The sequence below is a fragment of the Diorhabda sublineata genome, chromosome 10 (assembly GCF_026230105.1).
Source record: "Diorhabda sublineata isolate icDioSubl1.1 chromosome 10, icDioSubl1.1, whole genome shotgun sequence".
Lineage (NCBI taxonomy): Eukaryota > Metazoa > Arthropoda > Insecta > Coleoptera > Chrysomelidae > Diorhabda > Diorhabda sublineata.
In genome coordinates, this window is record NC_079483.1 from 4,035,282 (window position 1) to 4,047,824 (window position 12,543).

Here is a 12,543-nt window from a genome sequence, read left to right on the forward strand (position 1 = left end):
TACTTTTATACAATAAAAATTTAAAAATTCGATATTTGTTTATTTATTTTTTGACTATTTTTATCATATAGGTGTAATATGTATTGTTACTGAACGCATTATTCAAACAAGTTTATAATGATTAAAAAGCATTACATTACATTACAATTTGAACCATACTTTCAGTCAAGACTGTGACAACTCAAAAATATTTTTTAATTTTTCAAAAACCATTTTTTATGAAAAAAATGTCAGAAAAGAGATATATCTCAACTTAAATATGGCTTTCAGCTAAAATATCGGTTGAATAAGTGGAAAAATCTTTCAGAGATACTAAATATTCATCTTAGAAGAACTGAAAAAGTTTAAACTCGATTTTCTCGAAGGGACCTTTTTTGAGTTGTCACATTATTGCTGTCAACGTGCGATATATCAGAATGAATGTCACAGCTGTAGTTTCAGTTTTTTGGGAAAATCTGTATATGTATCAACTTAATAGATATTTATGGTTTCTTATCATGGGCAAAAAAATATCACAATTTTTTACAAATTTTTTTAGAAGCAAAAATGCTCGAGTAAATCATTTCTGTCTTGGAGAATGCATTGACATCGAGAACTTTCTAAGCAAATTGTGTTATTGTATAGTGAAAATTTAAGTTTATTTTGTTAATAATGGATGTACCTCAATGTTTAACAAGACATGTGACGAATGAAGAAGCCGCTAGAAACATCGCGCTCATAGAAGATGGCCGCAGTCATAGATACGTCGCCGGGGTAATTGGAGTTCAACAAAGCACAATATCCAGAATAGTTATTCGCTACCAAGAAACAGGGTAGCTAACCAGAAGACCCGGACAAGGCCGCGAAAGGGTAACTTCGGTAGTAGATGATCGTTATTTGAGGTTAACGGTGTTAAGAATTAGGCATACCACCGCTCGATATCCGCATATTCGGATTATTTCGGGGAAAAATTTCCTTTTTTTTATTTTTCGGGTTAGGGTGCCTTCGGGTAGTTGTACTTCTTAGAATATATCCTGCCACTGTTTGTGAATCCAAAATATTTGAACGTACGTAAGGTATAGATTCAAGATCAAGATTCAAGATAATATATAACAAAAAAATAAATAATTAACAGAATATAGATTTAAACTTTTTCTGCGAAAAATTCGACTCATTTTGCTTAAACCACTGGGAAGTGTTCATGCGGCGGCCCTTAAAAAATTTCTGGTTAAAAAACTCTGATTCATATAATCAAAAATAAAATGGATTCTAATAAGCTATTTACATTTATCTTGTTATTTAACTCGTAAGTGTCAAACTTATCTATCGATCCGTGTAACAATGAAATTACTCACGATTTGACACCGCTGTAATCTAGTTTTCCTGAAGTACGCACGCCTTTCGTAATTTACTACCTCGCCACTCGCCGTCGAGCTAAAGCACGATAGTAAAATTGCACGTGAGTGTATAATAACGTTCCTGGTGGAAATGATATAATACAGTGAGTGGATCTCATTTTGTGAATGTGTGTGTTTTACTAAATTAACAATTAACCCATACGCATTTTGTCCGGTATTTTGTAGGTATTGTTTTAAAAATATCTTTTATCCTACCGCTGGTTGTTTATACGGTATATAAAGTTGGGATAATCATTAACAGTAGCCAAGTTAGTAATACCTAGCGTTGTTTTTTTTATACTCAGGGTCATCGAAGATTTATATAACTTTATTGGTATGAATCAGACAATTCCTGATTAATATTTAATTATCACTTGATAAAAAACGTAGATTAATTAATAATTTAATAGGGTTTTGGGATAATTTATAAATATCAGAATAGAAATTTTGATTTTACAATGATATTAATTAGATAATATCGATTAATATGACTTAATTACATATTCTTTGTAATTGCTTTAGCACTTATCTACAATTTATTCAATGAGAAAAGAGTCACGTTCATTGATTCTTCTTTCGAATCATCATCAGACATTTCTTCATCGAACAAAAAATTAGATTGCAGAATCAATTACTACAGTTGTTGTTACAAAGTACCTATCACCTGCTTGTGATATTCAAAAACACCTTATTGAATAACAAGAATAGAAAGTATTCTCGTAGCTTATTGGTTCTTCCTCTAAAGACATTTATTTATCAAAAAATTGATCTCATAGATTAAATATGTCTTACAATTTCATTCAATAAGATCTTTTTTTGTATATAGTCCAGTAGAATTATACTTCAAATCGGAAATAATTGCTATAAAAGGTTTTATTATTTTAATGGCTTAATTTTTATCCCAACATGACTACCCAGCTTCTCACTCGCTGGAACTGTGCCAAAGTGGTGAGGGAAAATGTACCCCCAAAAGAAGTATTTTTGCGGTTTTATGGTAATATCTTTTAAATAACGCACAATATCAAAAATATGGTTATTATAAAAGTTTTAGATCAGTTTTCCATATTTTTGTGAAATTGTCGTTTTAAGTTCAGGTTTTCTGTAATATCATCTAAACCAACCCATTTATCAATAAAGTGGTTATTATAAGAGTTAAATAGTAATAAATTCTGCGTAGAATGAAACCAAAAGTTTTCGACTAACATCTTCGTATATTAGAACTAATTATTGTTTCTACTCGTAAAATATATGATTCATTCATAGGGTTTCATTTCATTCTGAAATTACATCATTTGATTGATTTAATTGTGTCGCAAAAATTTATTTATTTTACTCTTGGTTCGAAGAATAATCATGAATGGAATTATTGTGAAATAACTCGTCTGAATATACAAGGTCACCCAGTCAAGTTTAATAGTACAAAACGTATTTTTTCATAATCACGTGAAATGAATCACTTATATAATTTATTAGTGTACAAAGTTTTTGTCCACCGTATGTTTACGTAATGCACAACAAATAAAAACAATACGATCGATTCTGATATTCAAATTTTAAAGAACATTTATAGGTCAGAATATCTTTAACTTTCATTATTTGGGTGTTCTTCGTTATATCACCACCACCAAAATAATAATAATAATAATAATAATAATAATAATAATAATAATAATAATAATAATAATAATAATAAAATAATAATAATAATTATTATAACGAAATACAGTGTTTTAGAATAAAAACAATTAAAATTAAGGCGGAAAACGCAAAAAAAATTAATATTTTCAAAAAAATTCTACATACATAATCCCAAAAAAGTGAAAATCATAAAATTTATTTATGAAACATATATGTAAATAAAAGTGTATAATATTTTTCATAATTTTGTATCGAAATCAGCAATATCTTCGAGTCGACATTTTTATATCTGAAAAAATACAAAAAAACTCAATCAATATATTTCCATCCCTATATTTCCATAATAATTTTTATTTACCTAGAACTCCACATGAACTCGTACTTGTCTATCTCCACAGTCATGCCGGTTCCTCCGATCTTCCTTTTATCTCGGAGCAATGAGTTCGCACAAACTTCCCTTAAATAATTCCTCCAATCGCTCATAGCCTCCCTACTCATAGCCAGCTCTCGTTCTAAAAATTTGCACAAGGAATACTCCTGAGACCAGGCATATATGAAAAGAGCGATGGTCTTTAATGATAGTATGGTACCATCCAACCATGTACCGATCCTTAGTCCCTTCTCTTCCCTACAAGAACGTTTACTGCATATGCACCGATCGTAGTTACCGCTGAACGTAACAGTCATAAGATGTTTCTTCCTGCACAAACGCCGCACTTTTTTTATTATACCACGGTGTTGAAAGAATTTTACTGCACCTTCTTTATCTCCTACACGTTCTAACACACCGCAAATGTTTAGAACGGACATGTCTTTGATATAAACTAACAGCAACTGAAGAATAATTCGAAACGAAATCCAAATTGTGAAACGAAATTCAATCAATAAATAATAACAACAATTATCATCAATCAAATGTAAGCTTACATAAACAACTATTTTAACAAGATCAAATCATTCAATAAACAAAAATTATTCATCTTATTTTTTTGCACGTGTTCGTTGACGAAACTTACTGAGTAACCTCTAACTTTGTAGTTTTCATGTAATATTGAAGAAGAAAAATCATATTTGACCATTTGAACTGTCATATAAACAATTCCGTTAAAAGTTATGTCACAGTAGTTGCGTAATGAACAAGCAAAAACATGTGGCATTCACATATTAATTTTCTTTTGAGCAAAGTCTAATTTGACTGGACTATATCGCTTATAACTTAATCTTCTGATTTCATATCGATAGTAATAAAAAAAGGATTAATAAATTTGGTTTTTCTTTTTTTATCAGTACTTATAATTAAAAAAATTAACGTGTTTCAAGGTTATACGAAATTCTTTGTAAACATTCGTTAATTTACACTGAGGCGAAGAATCACCCATCACGGAAATTACGAGACGCCAATTTAAAAATTTTCAACGCTAATGAAATAATTAAAAATACGAGGTCTGGCTATTGAATAACGAGACTGGCGCGAAATCTCGTTATTTAATAGCTAAACCTCGAAGATGGATAAACAGATTAGAGATATCTTTAAATGAATTGTCAGTTATTAAATGGCCATAATGTTTTATCGCTTGTTTTATTAACAAACAGAGAGTTTTATCACCATAGAGAATTTTACAATTTGTTGTTAGCGAGTAACAATAAACTAATCAAATGAATAAATCAAATAAATCAATGTCAGCACTTATAAATATAATTTGGGAAATATACTAGGGATACACTGTATAACAATGGAAGAAATTGAGTATCGAGCTATTAAATACTAGTTTTTGAAAGATATACGCCAACGTAAATGACAGAGAAGTTGACAACTGAGTACGGAGACTCCGACCATCATTAACGACGGTAAAATTTTTGGTAGTTAAATTTGAATGGTGCCCTAACCGGAGATATCGCAGAAAACTCAACAAATGATACTGGACAACCGTCGGATTGAGGTTAGAGAGATAGAAGAGGCTATTAGCATAGCAAAGGAATGTATTTATCATATACTGGGAAGAAATATGCGTAGGGGGAAGAGTTTGCTCGCTTTGGACTAAAAGCGCATTGAAGGAAGATTTTCCAGGCCTAATTGTTTGTTTGTAATGGTTTAAGCAAAATGAGTCAATTTTCTGCATCGATTCTTAAATGTAGATGAAACGTGGATACACCATTACACTTTTGGAACGAAAAAAAAGTCAAAATAGTTGATTGCAAAGGACGAACGTACTAAGACAATCTCATCGGCCAGAAAAGGAATCGAGGCCGTTTTTGGAGTAATTATGGAATTGTGATCATTAAAAAGGAGAGAATTACATACCAATGATTGATAAGCAAAAAGGAGGAATTTCAAAAAAGCGATAGCATTTGAGGAAAATGAAAGTGCTTCTCTATTAGGACAGTGCATCTCCTCATACTTTGATGATTGCCATGGCTCAATGTCAAGAATTGCACTAAGAATTGGTTTCCCAGATCTGGAGCTCAACTACTTTTCCTTCCTTCCCAAACTTGAAGATTCTTTTGCAGGAAATATATTTTCATCAGACAAGATGTTATCTCATAAATAAATGTCTATTTTGGGGCAACTATATTTGATAGGGTTAAAAAGGTTAAAATTTACCCCCAAAAAAATATAGACTTAAAAATTGAAAAATAAAAAATGATTATATAAAAATATGTCTCGTTTCTTTGTTAGGTTGAATAATTTTCAAGCAATCCTCGTAGGAAGCTAACGTCAATAAATCTTTGCATAATTTGTAAGTATGCCGAGTTCTTTCAAGAAAGTTCTGATGATTCCCAATTTGTATGACACGGCACACAAAACATTCACTTTCTGGAAATACTGCCGTCTTGGTTTAATTATACAAAATTATCTTTACAACTTCGAAAATAAACAAGATATTTATTCTGTCTTTTACATGTATTACAGATAATAATAAATTTGAAGTATTACAACCGGAGAAATTCCTATCTTCTTCAAACGAAGTGATAAAAAATTCTTCCGTCTGTCGACTAAATACAATAAAGACATCTCATTTAATCTTTATTAACAATTAATTGCTCTGAAGACATGATTAAAATCTGAAATTCAAAAAAATTCATTCTATTAAGGAACTCATGGAATTATTGCTGATAAAATTCAAGAGCCTTGCATCAAGTTTTCGAAAGGTAATAACAGCATGGTTTCTATTCTTGACGACCGCAACAGCTGAAAGAAGTTTTTCAAAATTAAAACTGATAAAAAATTACCTAAGGACTTTGTTGGAGTAGGAACGGCTATCAGATTTGTCAGTATTGTCTATAGAGGCAGAAATGTTAGAAAAACTGAAATCGTCTTCAGCTATAGATAATTTAATAAATCAATTTGCCGAAAAAAAAGGCAAGAAAAGTGTACATTTGATTTAAATTGTCTGGCTAGCTCAATTTCTAGGAGGAAGCGATAACTTATAATCAATGAATATTTATTTTAATTCAATGCAAGCATTTTTGTTTCTTTTGTGAGAAAATTTTACCCTTCATTTGGCCCCCCCCCCAACTAATTTTGATACAGGGCCTTTCCAAAGCACGCTACGCCACTGATACAACATATAATTTTCATGACGTGACTTATGGACTATGTACTAGAAATAAATATAAAAATTTATAAGCGTGTATGAAGATAGTAATGACGAATGATGTAATAATTTGTAAAAGTAATATAAGATATTTTCACAGTATTATCAATTTTAGCAGCAAATAAAGCTAATTAAACACTCGCAAGTCACGTGAACGTCTAGACAAATTTGTAAATTTATTTTGTAATTGTATCAAAATAGTATTTTCTTATCTTCATTCAAGTATATATATTATCATCATGAACAATATAATAATATAACCAATTACTACATGTTATATATGCTCATGTGAATTACTTTTTAAATTACAATTGACTGTAATAAAGCGTGATATGTAATTAATACATACGTACAAACATTTGTGATAAGGTTAACGATGTTAACTTTTCTCTCTTCGACTGAACTTCCGAAAAACGCCAATGAAATTTTACAGGTGACGTTGATATTTTTGAAATTCCCGCGACCTCGCAAGGTCGAAAATCGCGGTCATATCGTGCGCAGGTAAGTAGGAGCAAAAATATTCGTCATTTTGCTCGTTCATTGAATTAGTGGTTAATAAAAAATTGCAAGTATAAAATATTTTTTGTGGTTTGGTTTTTTGAGTTAAAATTAAAAGGAATACTTTCAAAAATGTAAGTAGTTATTAAATAATCCAATGTTTCGTCAATTAATAATTAATTTTTTATTTTTAGGCTCTCATATTATTCACACATAACATCATCCCAAACACAGACCCTCCCAAAAATATGGAACCTTTTTAAAATAGCAACAATTATGCCAACAGAGGCTCAAGCAAAAAATTGGGCCATTAATAATAATTGAGTCAATAGATGGTGCAGCAAACACAACCAGTTTGCTAAATGGTACGATTCAGATGTTTCGGAAAAATCAAGGGCAGATCCTTCGACCTTAAAGGTTCAGCGGCAGAAGTCACATGGCTCGAACGATTGCACACTAACGTCCGTCAAAGAATAATATCACCTATTGTTTTTCACAAGAATTTTCTTTTGAACAGACGATAAAAGAGGCCTCAATCTTGGAAACTACAGTTTCATCAGAATCATTGAGCAATATGTCCTGATAACTCTAGAAGTGCCGAAACATCGATGGAGCTGATAAGGAAGCTTGTCAAAGTCGGGACTATCATTTATACTGACTGCTGGAAAGAATATTTGGCGCTAGAAAGTGAAGGCTACCAGCACTTTACAGGAGCCTACACCCAAAATATTGATTCCAGCTAGAGGCACATGAGAAGAATATCCAGGGGGGGAATCGGAAGTAACTTGGACCTATATATTTGTGAATTTCTCTGGAGACGGCGAGTCCGGCGAAAAAATGTGGATCCATTCGATGCAATTATTGTAGATATAAAATTTTTGTATCCTGGAAAGAATGATCGACCTCCAATGGAAGAGGATGAGGGAAGTGACTAAATTTTTGTGGAATAAAATTGCTTTTCATTTATTTCTATTGTTTTTATTGCTCTTTCGGGATCGGGAAATACGTCGATGCTATCGATTCGGTCAGATTAGGTTAGGTTAGGTCCGGAGCGTTTACTATACTTCTTTCCTTTTTTGTGGCATGAATAGGTCTTTTTTTCACCGAATTTTTAGTCCTTATTCGATTGTGACCATTCCCCATCTTTTTTACCTTCCAATTCCTCTCTGCGTGTTTCGGAAGTTTATCCTTCCCTTCTAATTAAAACGCTTGAAATGAGTGGAATTCACTTTAGACCAGGCTCGATCTTTTTTGAAGGAAAAAAAATTAGTATTAGCATGAAACCCATTGTAAATGGAAGAAAATCTATCAAAAATGGAAGAAAAAATAATTTACTACCGATATGAGGTCGGAAAGTGGAAGAGGGACAGTTTTTAAAAGTAAAAAATGGTTTTTCTCGATTTGCAGTTAAATGTCCTATGGTAAAAAGTTGAATAGCATAGTTTTGGGTTTTTTTAAAAGAAAACCTTAAATATTCTCCTAACATTGTTATCTTATCATCATCGCGATCAATCAACAATTTTATTCTAACCTAAATTAAAATAATGATCAAAAGTTTTTGTCCATCCCATAATCCATTCATCTAATTTGAAAATAATGCACTTTAACAAATTTTTCTTTTATATAGTCAAGCGAAAGTGTCCGTTATTTGTTTAATTTTTATGAGCGCATTTTGTCGGTGAACTTAACAAGTTAAAACTTGCAAGTAAAACTCGTCCACTAATCGAAAGTCTTCGATGTACCGTGGATTACAACGTGAAAGAAAAGGCATCATTCAGGAGCTTTGGCGATAGGAAACGTTCAGAGCAACCTCGAAACACCACAACCGCTAAAGATAAACCTAGTGTATTGATTAATAAAAGTGATCGATGACTAACGGGCCCAGAGATAGCAACTCAAATTAATGAATATAGAGATCTGCTTTTGATTACTTCTACAGTGAAAAGGAAATTAAGAGAAGCTGTGGCAGTGTAGAATCGTCTTTTAAGACCTCAAAATACAATTAAAAGGTTGCAGTGGGCTAAAAAATATAAAAATTGGACGCATTAAATCGGTCTAATATCATCAACGTTTGAGCAGTGCTAAGAACGGCAGCACTGCTAGGAAGAATGGTAATCAATCATTTCTTTTCTTCATTGGAGGCAGTATAGTAACTGAATGTTATGTTGACGATGCTCTACAAATTTTTTTTCTACAACTGCTGTGAAACGTGACGTATTTCTCATAGCTAACTTAATTTCAAAACCACAAACTGCTCACACTGTGAGAACTATTATTTCTAACGACACTTTGCCCACACCACATAACATTTATATGGAGAATCAACAAAAATCGACGAAAACTGTTGACTATTGTCAACTTTAAATAGTTGACACTGTCAGATTATAGAAGTGTTTTAAACTTTCGTCGGGCGCATTTAATCTATAAAATGAGTAGAATATATTTTGGTCTGTGTTTCATAACAGAGAGTAGACCTTCCAGCTATCTTCACAATCGCTTTCTAAGAGTTAGAGACACAAAACCTACAGAGGAAGCTGAATTCAAGGAATTTGTCGGATTACTCTATTTGACCAAGGTACTAAGGAGTGATAGGCAATCCTTGGAAGAACTGAGAGGTTAAGACGGATATTGAGTGAAACGGTTTCATTAATTATAAGAGAAAAAAATTTTTTGTGACGTGTACTTGATTTGATAATATTAACAGCAGAAAAACTCAAGAATAATTGGCAGTCCACCAAATGGTCCAATCATTTGTAATATAATTTTTTCGGGACGCTGGGTGTGCTTTGATCGAAACCAGTTGGGGTTTTCCCACGCCCAGTAGGGTGAATTGTTTTAGATTAACTGTACCACTTGAACAAAACGTTTTAAAATATTACGGTATTTAGATAATTTGGATTTTTATCACAATTTCTCATGAATATTTGACAAAATTTCTTTCTCAAGAGTTCGTGAACAAGTGGAACTTTGTATGGGTACAGTTTTTATTTTTTATTACAAACGACTGACTAATAGTTTATTGCAAGACCATTTCTGGTGCGTTGTCTTTTATTGACAGCAAAATATAAAAATTTGCATCGTCGCATATTCCTGGTCTGGTTAAATGAAACTTAAGCTTCAAGTAACCTACCGTCAATAAAACTTCTAACTTCTCTTTTTCGGTTAAGAGAACCATAAGAAATGTACCTGATCTCTCAGATGAATTGCATCCATTCAGGTTACGAATCATATTGTGTCTGTCAGAAGGTTAAATTTTTAAGGTAGTTTTCATTCGTGGTTTCATAAAAATCACAATTCTTATTAAATATTATTTTAGTAGGACTCGTATTTATACCAATTTATAAGGGAAAATATGGGTACTTACAGTAGTGACGATTTTTAAATTTGTTGCCGAAAATTTTAAGTAAAAAATATGAATTAACATACGAGAAATTTATGGAATGGAGAAGAAATACAAAAATAAAATCTTTTTCGGAAACTGTACTTTTGGTATACGAGGATATATTGAAAAATTCTTAGCCTACTATAAAACCAAACAAAATTTCAATGTAAAAGTATTTTATTACTCAACATATTCTCCTCCTAATTGGATACATTTATTACAGCAAACCTTTAAAAAAAATGTTTCTGCTTGCTCTTCAAACAAGACCTCTACAGCTTTTATTACCTCCTCGTTGGAAGAAAATTTACTTTTAAACTTTTTTTCAGTTGAGGAAAGAGATGATAGTCGAACAGTGCCAAATTTGGTGAATAATGGACGTGTTCTAATAATTCAAACCCTGTGTGCAGGGGCGTTTTCCTGCAAAAACAAAACACCTTTGGCTAGACTTCCTTCAATTTTTTCCCGTAAAGTGGTTTAGTGATTTCGAATAGTAATCTCCAGTTATTGTTCTACTCATATCCAAAAACTCAATCATGATTACTCCATGGCAATCCCAAAAAACTGAAGCAAGAAATTTTCCACCAGATTTTTGGTACACGAAACTTCTTAGGTCTTGGAGAACCAGAGTGTCGCCATTCCATCGATTGTTGCTTTGTTTCTGGATCGTAGAAATGTACCCAAGTCTCATTCATAGTAACAATTCGGTTTAAGAAGTCTACATCGTTTTCAAATCGAGCACAGATCGAACTACTTTTGCACGCTTTTGGTCAACATTCAAAAATTTGTGAAAATTTACTTCTTTTGAAGCTTGCAGTCCAATTTTTCACGTTCGCATACGAAAGACATTTATCACCAAGGGTATTAAGCATATCTTCGTGAAACTGCTTACCTCTTAACCCTTTTCACAATTTTGGTGGACATCTTTTTTCTTTTAAATTATTGCTTAACTCTGGTTTACTTTTTTGACGTCAAATTTTACTTTGACGCTTCTAATAAGTTATTGTTCGTTGCTATGGTAACGCAATATAATATCAATACATCCTCGTAGGTTCCATTACTTTTTTTCTTTCAATTTGTGCAGTTGTAGAAAAAGTATAGTGTGCAACATGTGGGAAAAATACTTTTCTAGCTCGTGTGTTTGTTTGCAAACTTCCACACTTGTGAGAAAAGTTGAACTTTTCGCATTTGTTGCACAATAGACTATTACTGTCTTATCTGAATGGGCGTTTAGATGTTTAGCAAGTCAACGCACATCAATATATTGCTCGTAGAAATATGGAGTTTCTCCACGAAGCTGTCGTTGATATTTTGCCGTGGTCATCCCAGTCACCAGATTCAAATCCCATCGAAATGTTATATATTATACAAATATAATGAATTATTGTTATTTCAATATATTTCGATAAACTAAATCAGTTTTTAACAATAAAAACTTCACATATATTTTTGACCACGTTTTTATATCATCGAACCACATACAAGAAATGATTTGGTACCAAATGCTTTTTCTAACCATTTATCAGATTTACTCTGGTAACATACAAAGTTATTTCTTGTATTTTTTTGTAAAATAGAATACGTACTATGTTATTTCAGATAGATTGTTGGAATTGCCATTATAAAAAGTAATATATTTTATATTGTTATAGTCACTAGGTGCTAATTTTATCTTTTTTGGTTTGATCATGTGATAGAAGTATGTTGGCAAGATACCACTAGTAACGTAATCATAAGATATTTATTGTCGGTTTTATTTAGACCTTAATCTTTATATAAATATCAGGAAAGGAAGTACCAGAGGTTTTTTTATCATTTAACTTGCTTTGTTGTTTGTCTGTTTTTTGGAATTATATTCACTAAATTGGAATCAACCTATGTAAAAATTCGCATATCTTCTCTCTTTTGATGGCAATACATAATAATTCAATAATAAAATTGATGAACCATTCAATATTGGCAAATAAATTTCATATATTGATTTTTGCGCAAATGCGTAAACGCAAATTCATTCCATTTTAGAAATTTTATCACGATTTTTTAAAAAATATGCATC

The 12,543-nt window shown here is 31.7% G+C and overlaps 2 protein-coding genes across 8 annotated transcripts in view; one reads left to right on the plus strand and one right to left on the minus strand.

Annotated features, from left to right (window-relative positions):
- The first annotated feature begins 281 nt into the window (after positions 1-281).
- Positions 282-12,543, plus strand: part of LOC130449941 (glycerol-3-phosphate dehydrogenase, mitochondrial) — a 45,818-nt gene continuing 33,556 nt past the window's right edge. Inside the window, exon 1 of one of the 7 annotated variants that reach the window (XM_056788056.1) lies at positions 282-1,480. The gene's annotated coding sequence lies outside the window, so the exon portion shown is untranslated. Of the gene's footprint in view, positions 1,563-12,543 lie in introns of all 7 variants that reach the window. The other 6 variants (XM_056788054.1, XM_056788055.1, XM_056788053.1 and 3 more) reach the window with 6 other exon arrangements.
- Positions 1,583-3,935, minus strand: LOC130449943 (uncharacterized). Its single transcript, XM_056788058.1, has 2 exons — positions 3,373-3,935; positions 1,583-3,303 (listed from the first exon to the last, which is right to left on the minus strand). The coding sequence occupies exons 1-2, from the start codon at positions 3,822-3,824 to the stop codon at positions 3,210-3,212; spliced, it is 546 nt and encodes a 181-aa protein (XP_056644036.1). The 5' UTR covers positions 3,825-3,935; the 3' UTR covers positions 1,583-3,209.

Excerpts from the sequence above, each read along its gene's own strand:
- LOC130449943 (XM_056788058.1), bottom strand. The coding sequence starts at position 3,824 with ATGTCCGTTCTAAACATTTGCGGTGTGTTAGAACGTGTAGGAGATAAA. Across the intron at positions 3,304-3,372 it reads GAGTTCATGTGGAGTTCTAG|ATATAAAAATGTCGACTCGA; the intron begins GTAAATAAAAAT and ends GTATTTTTTCAG.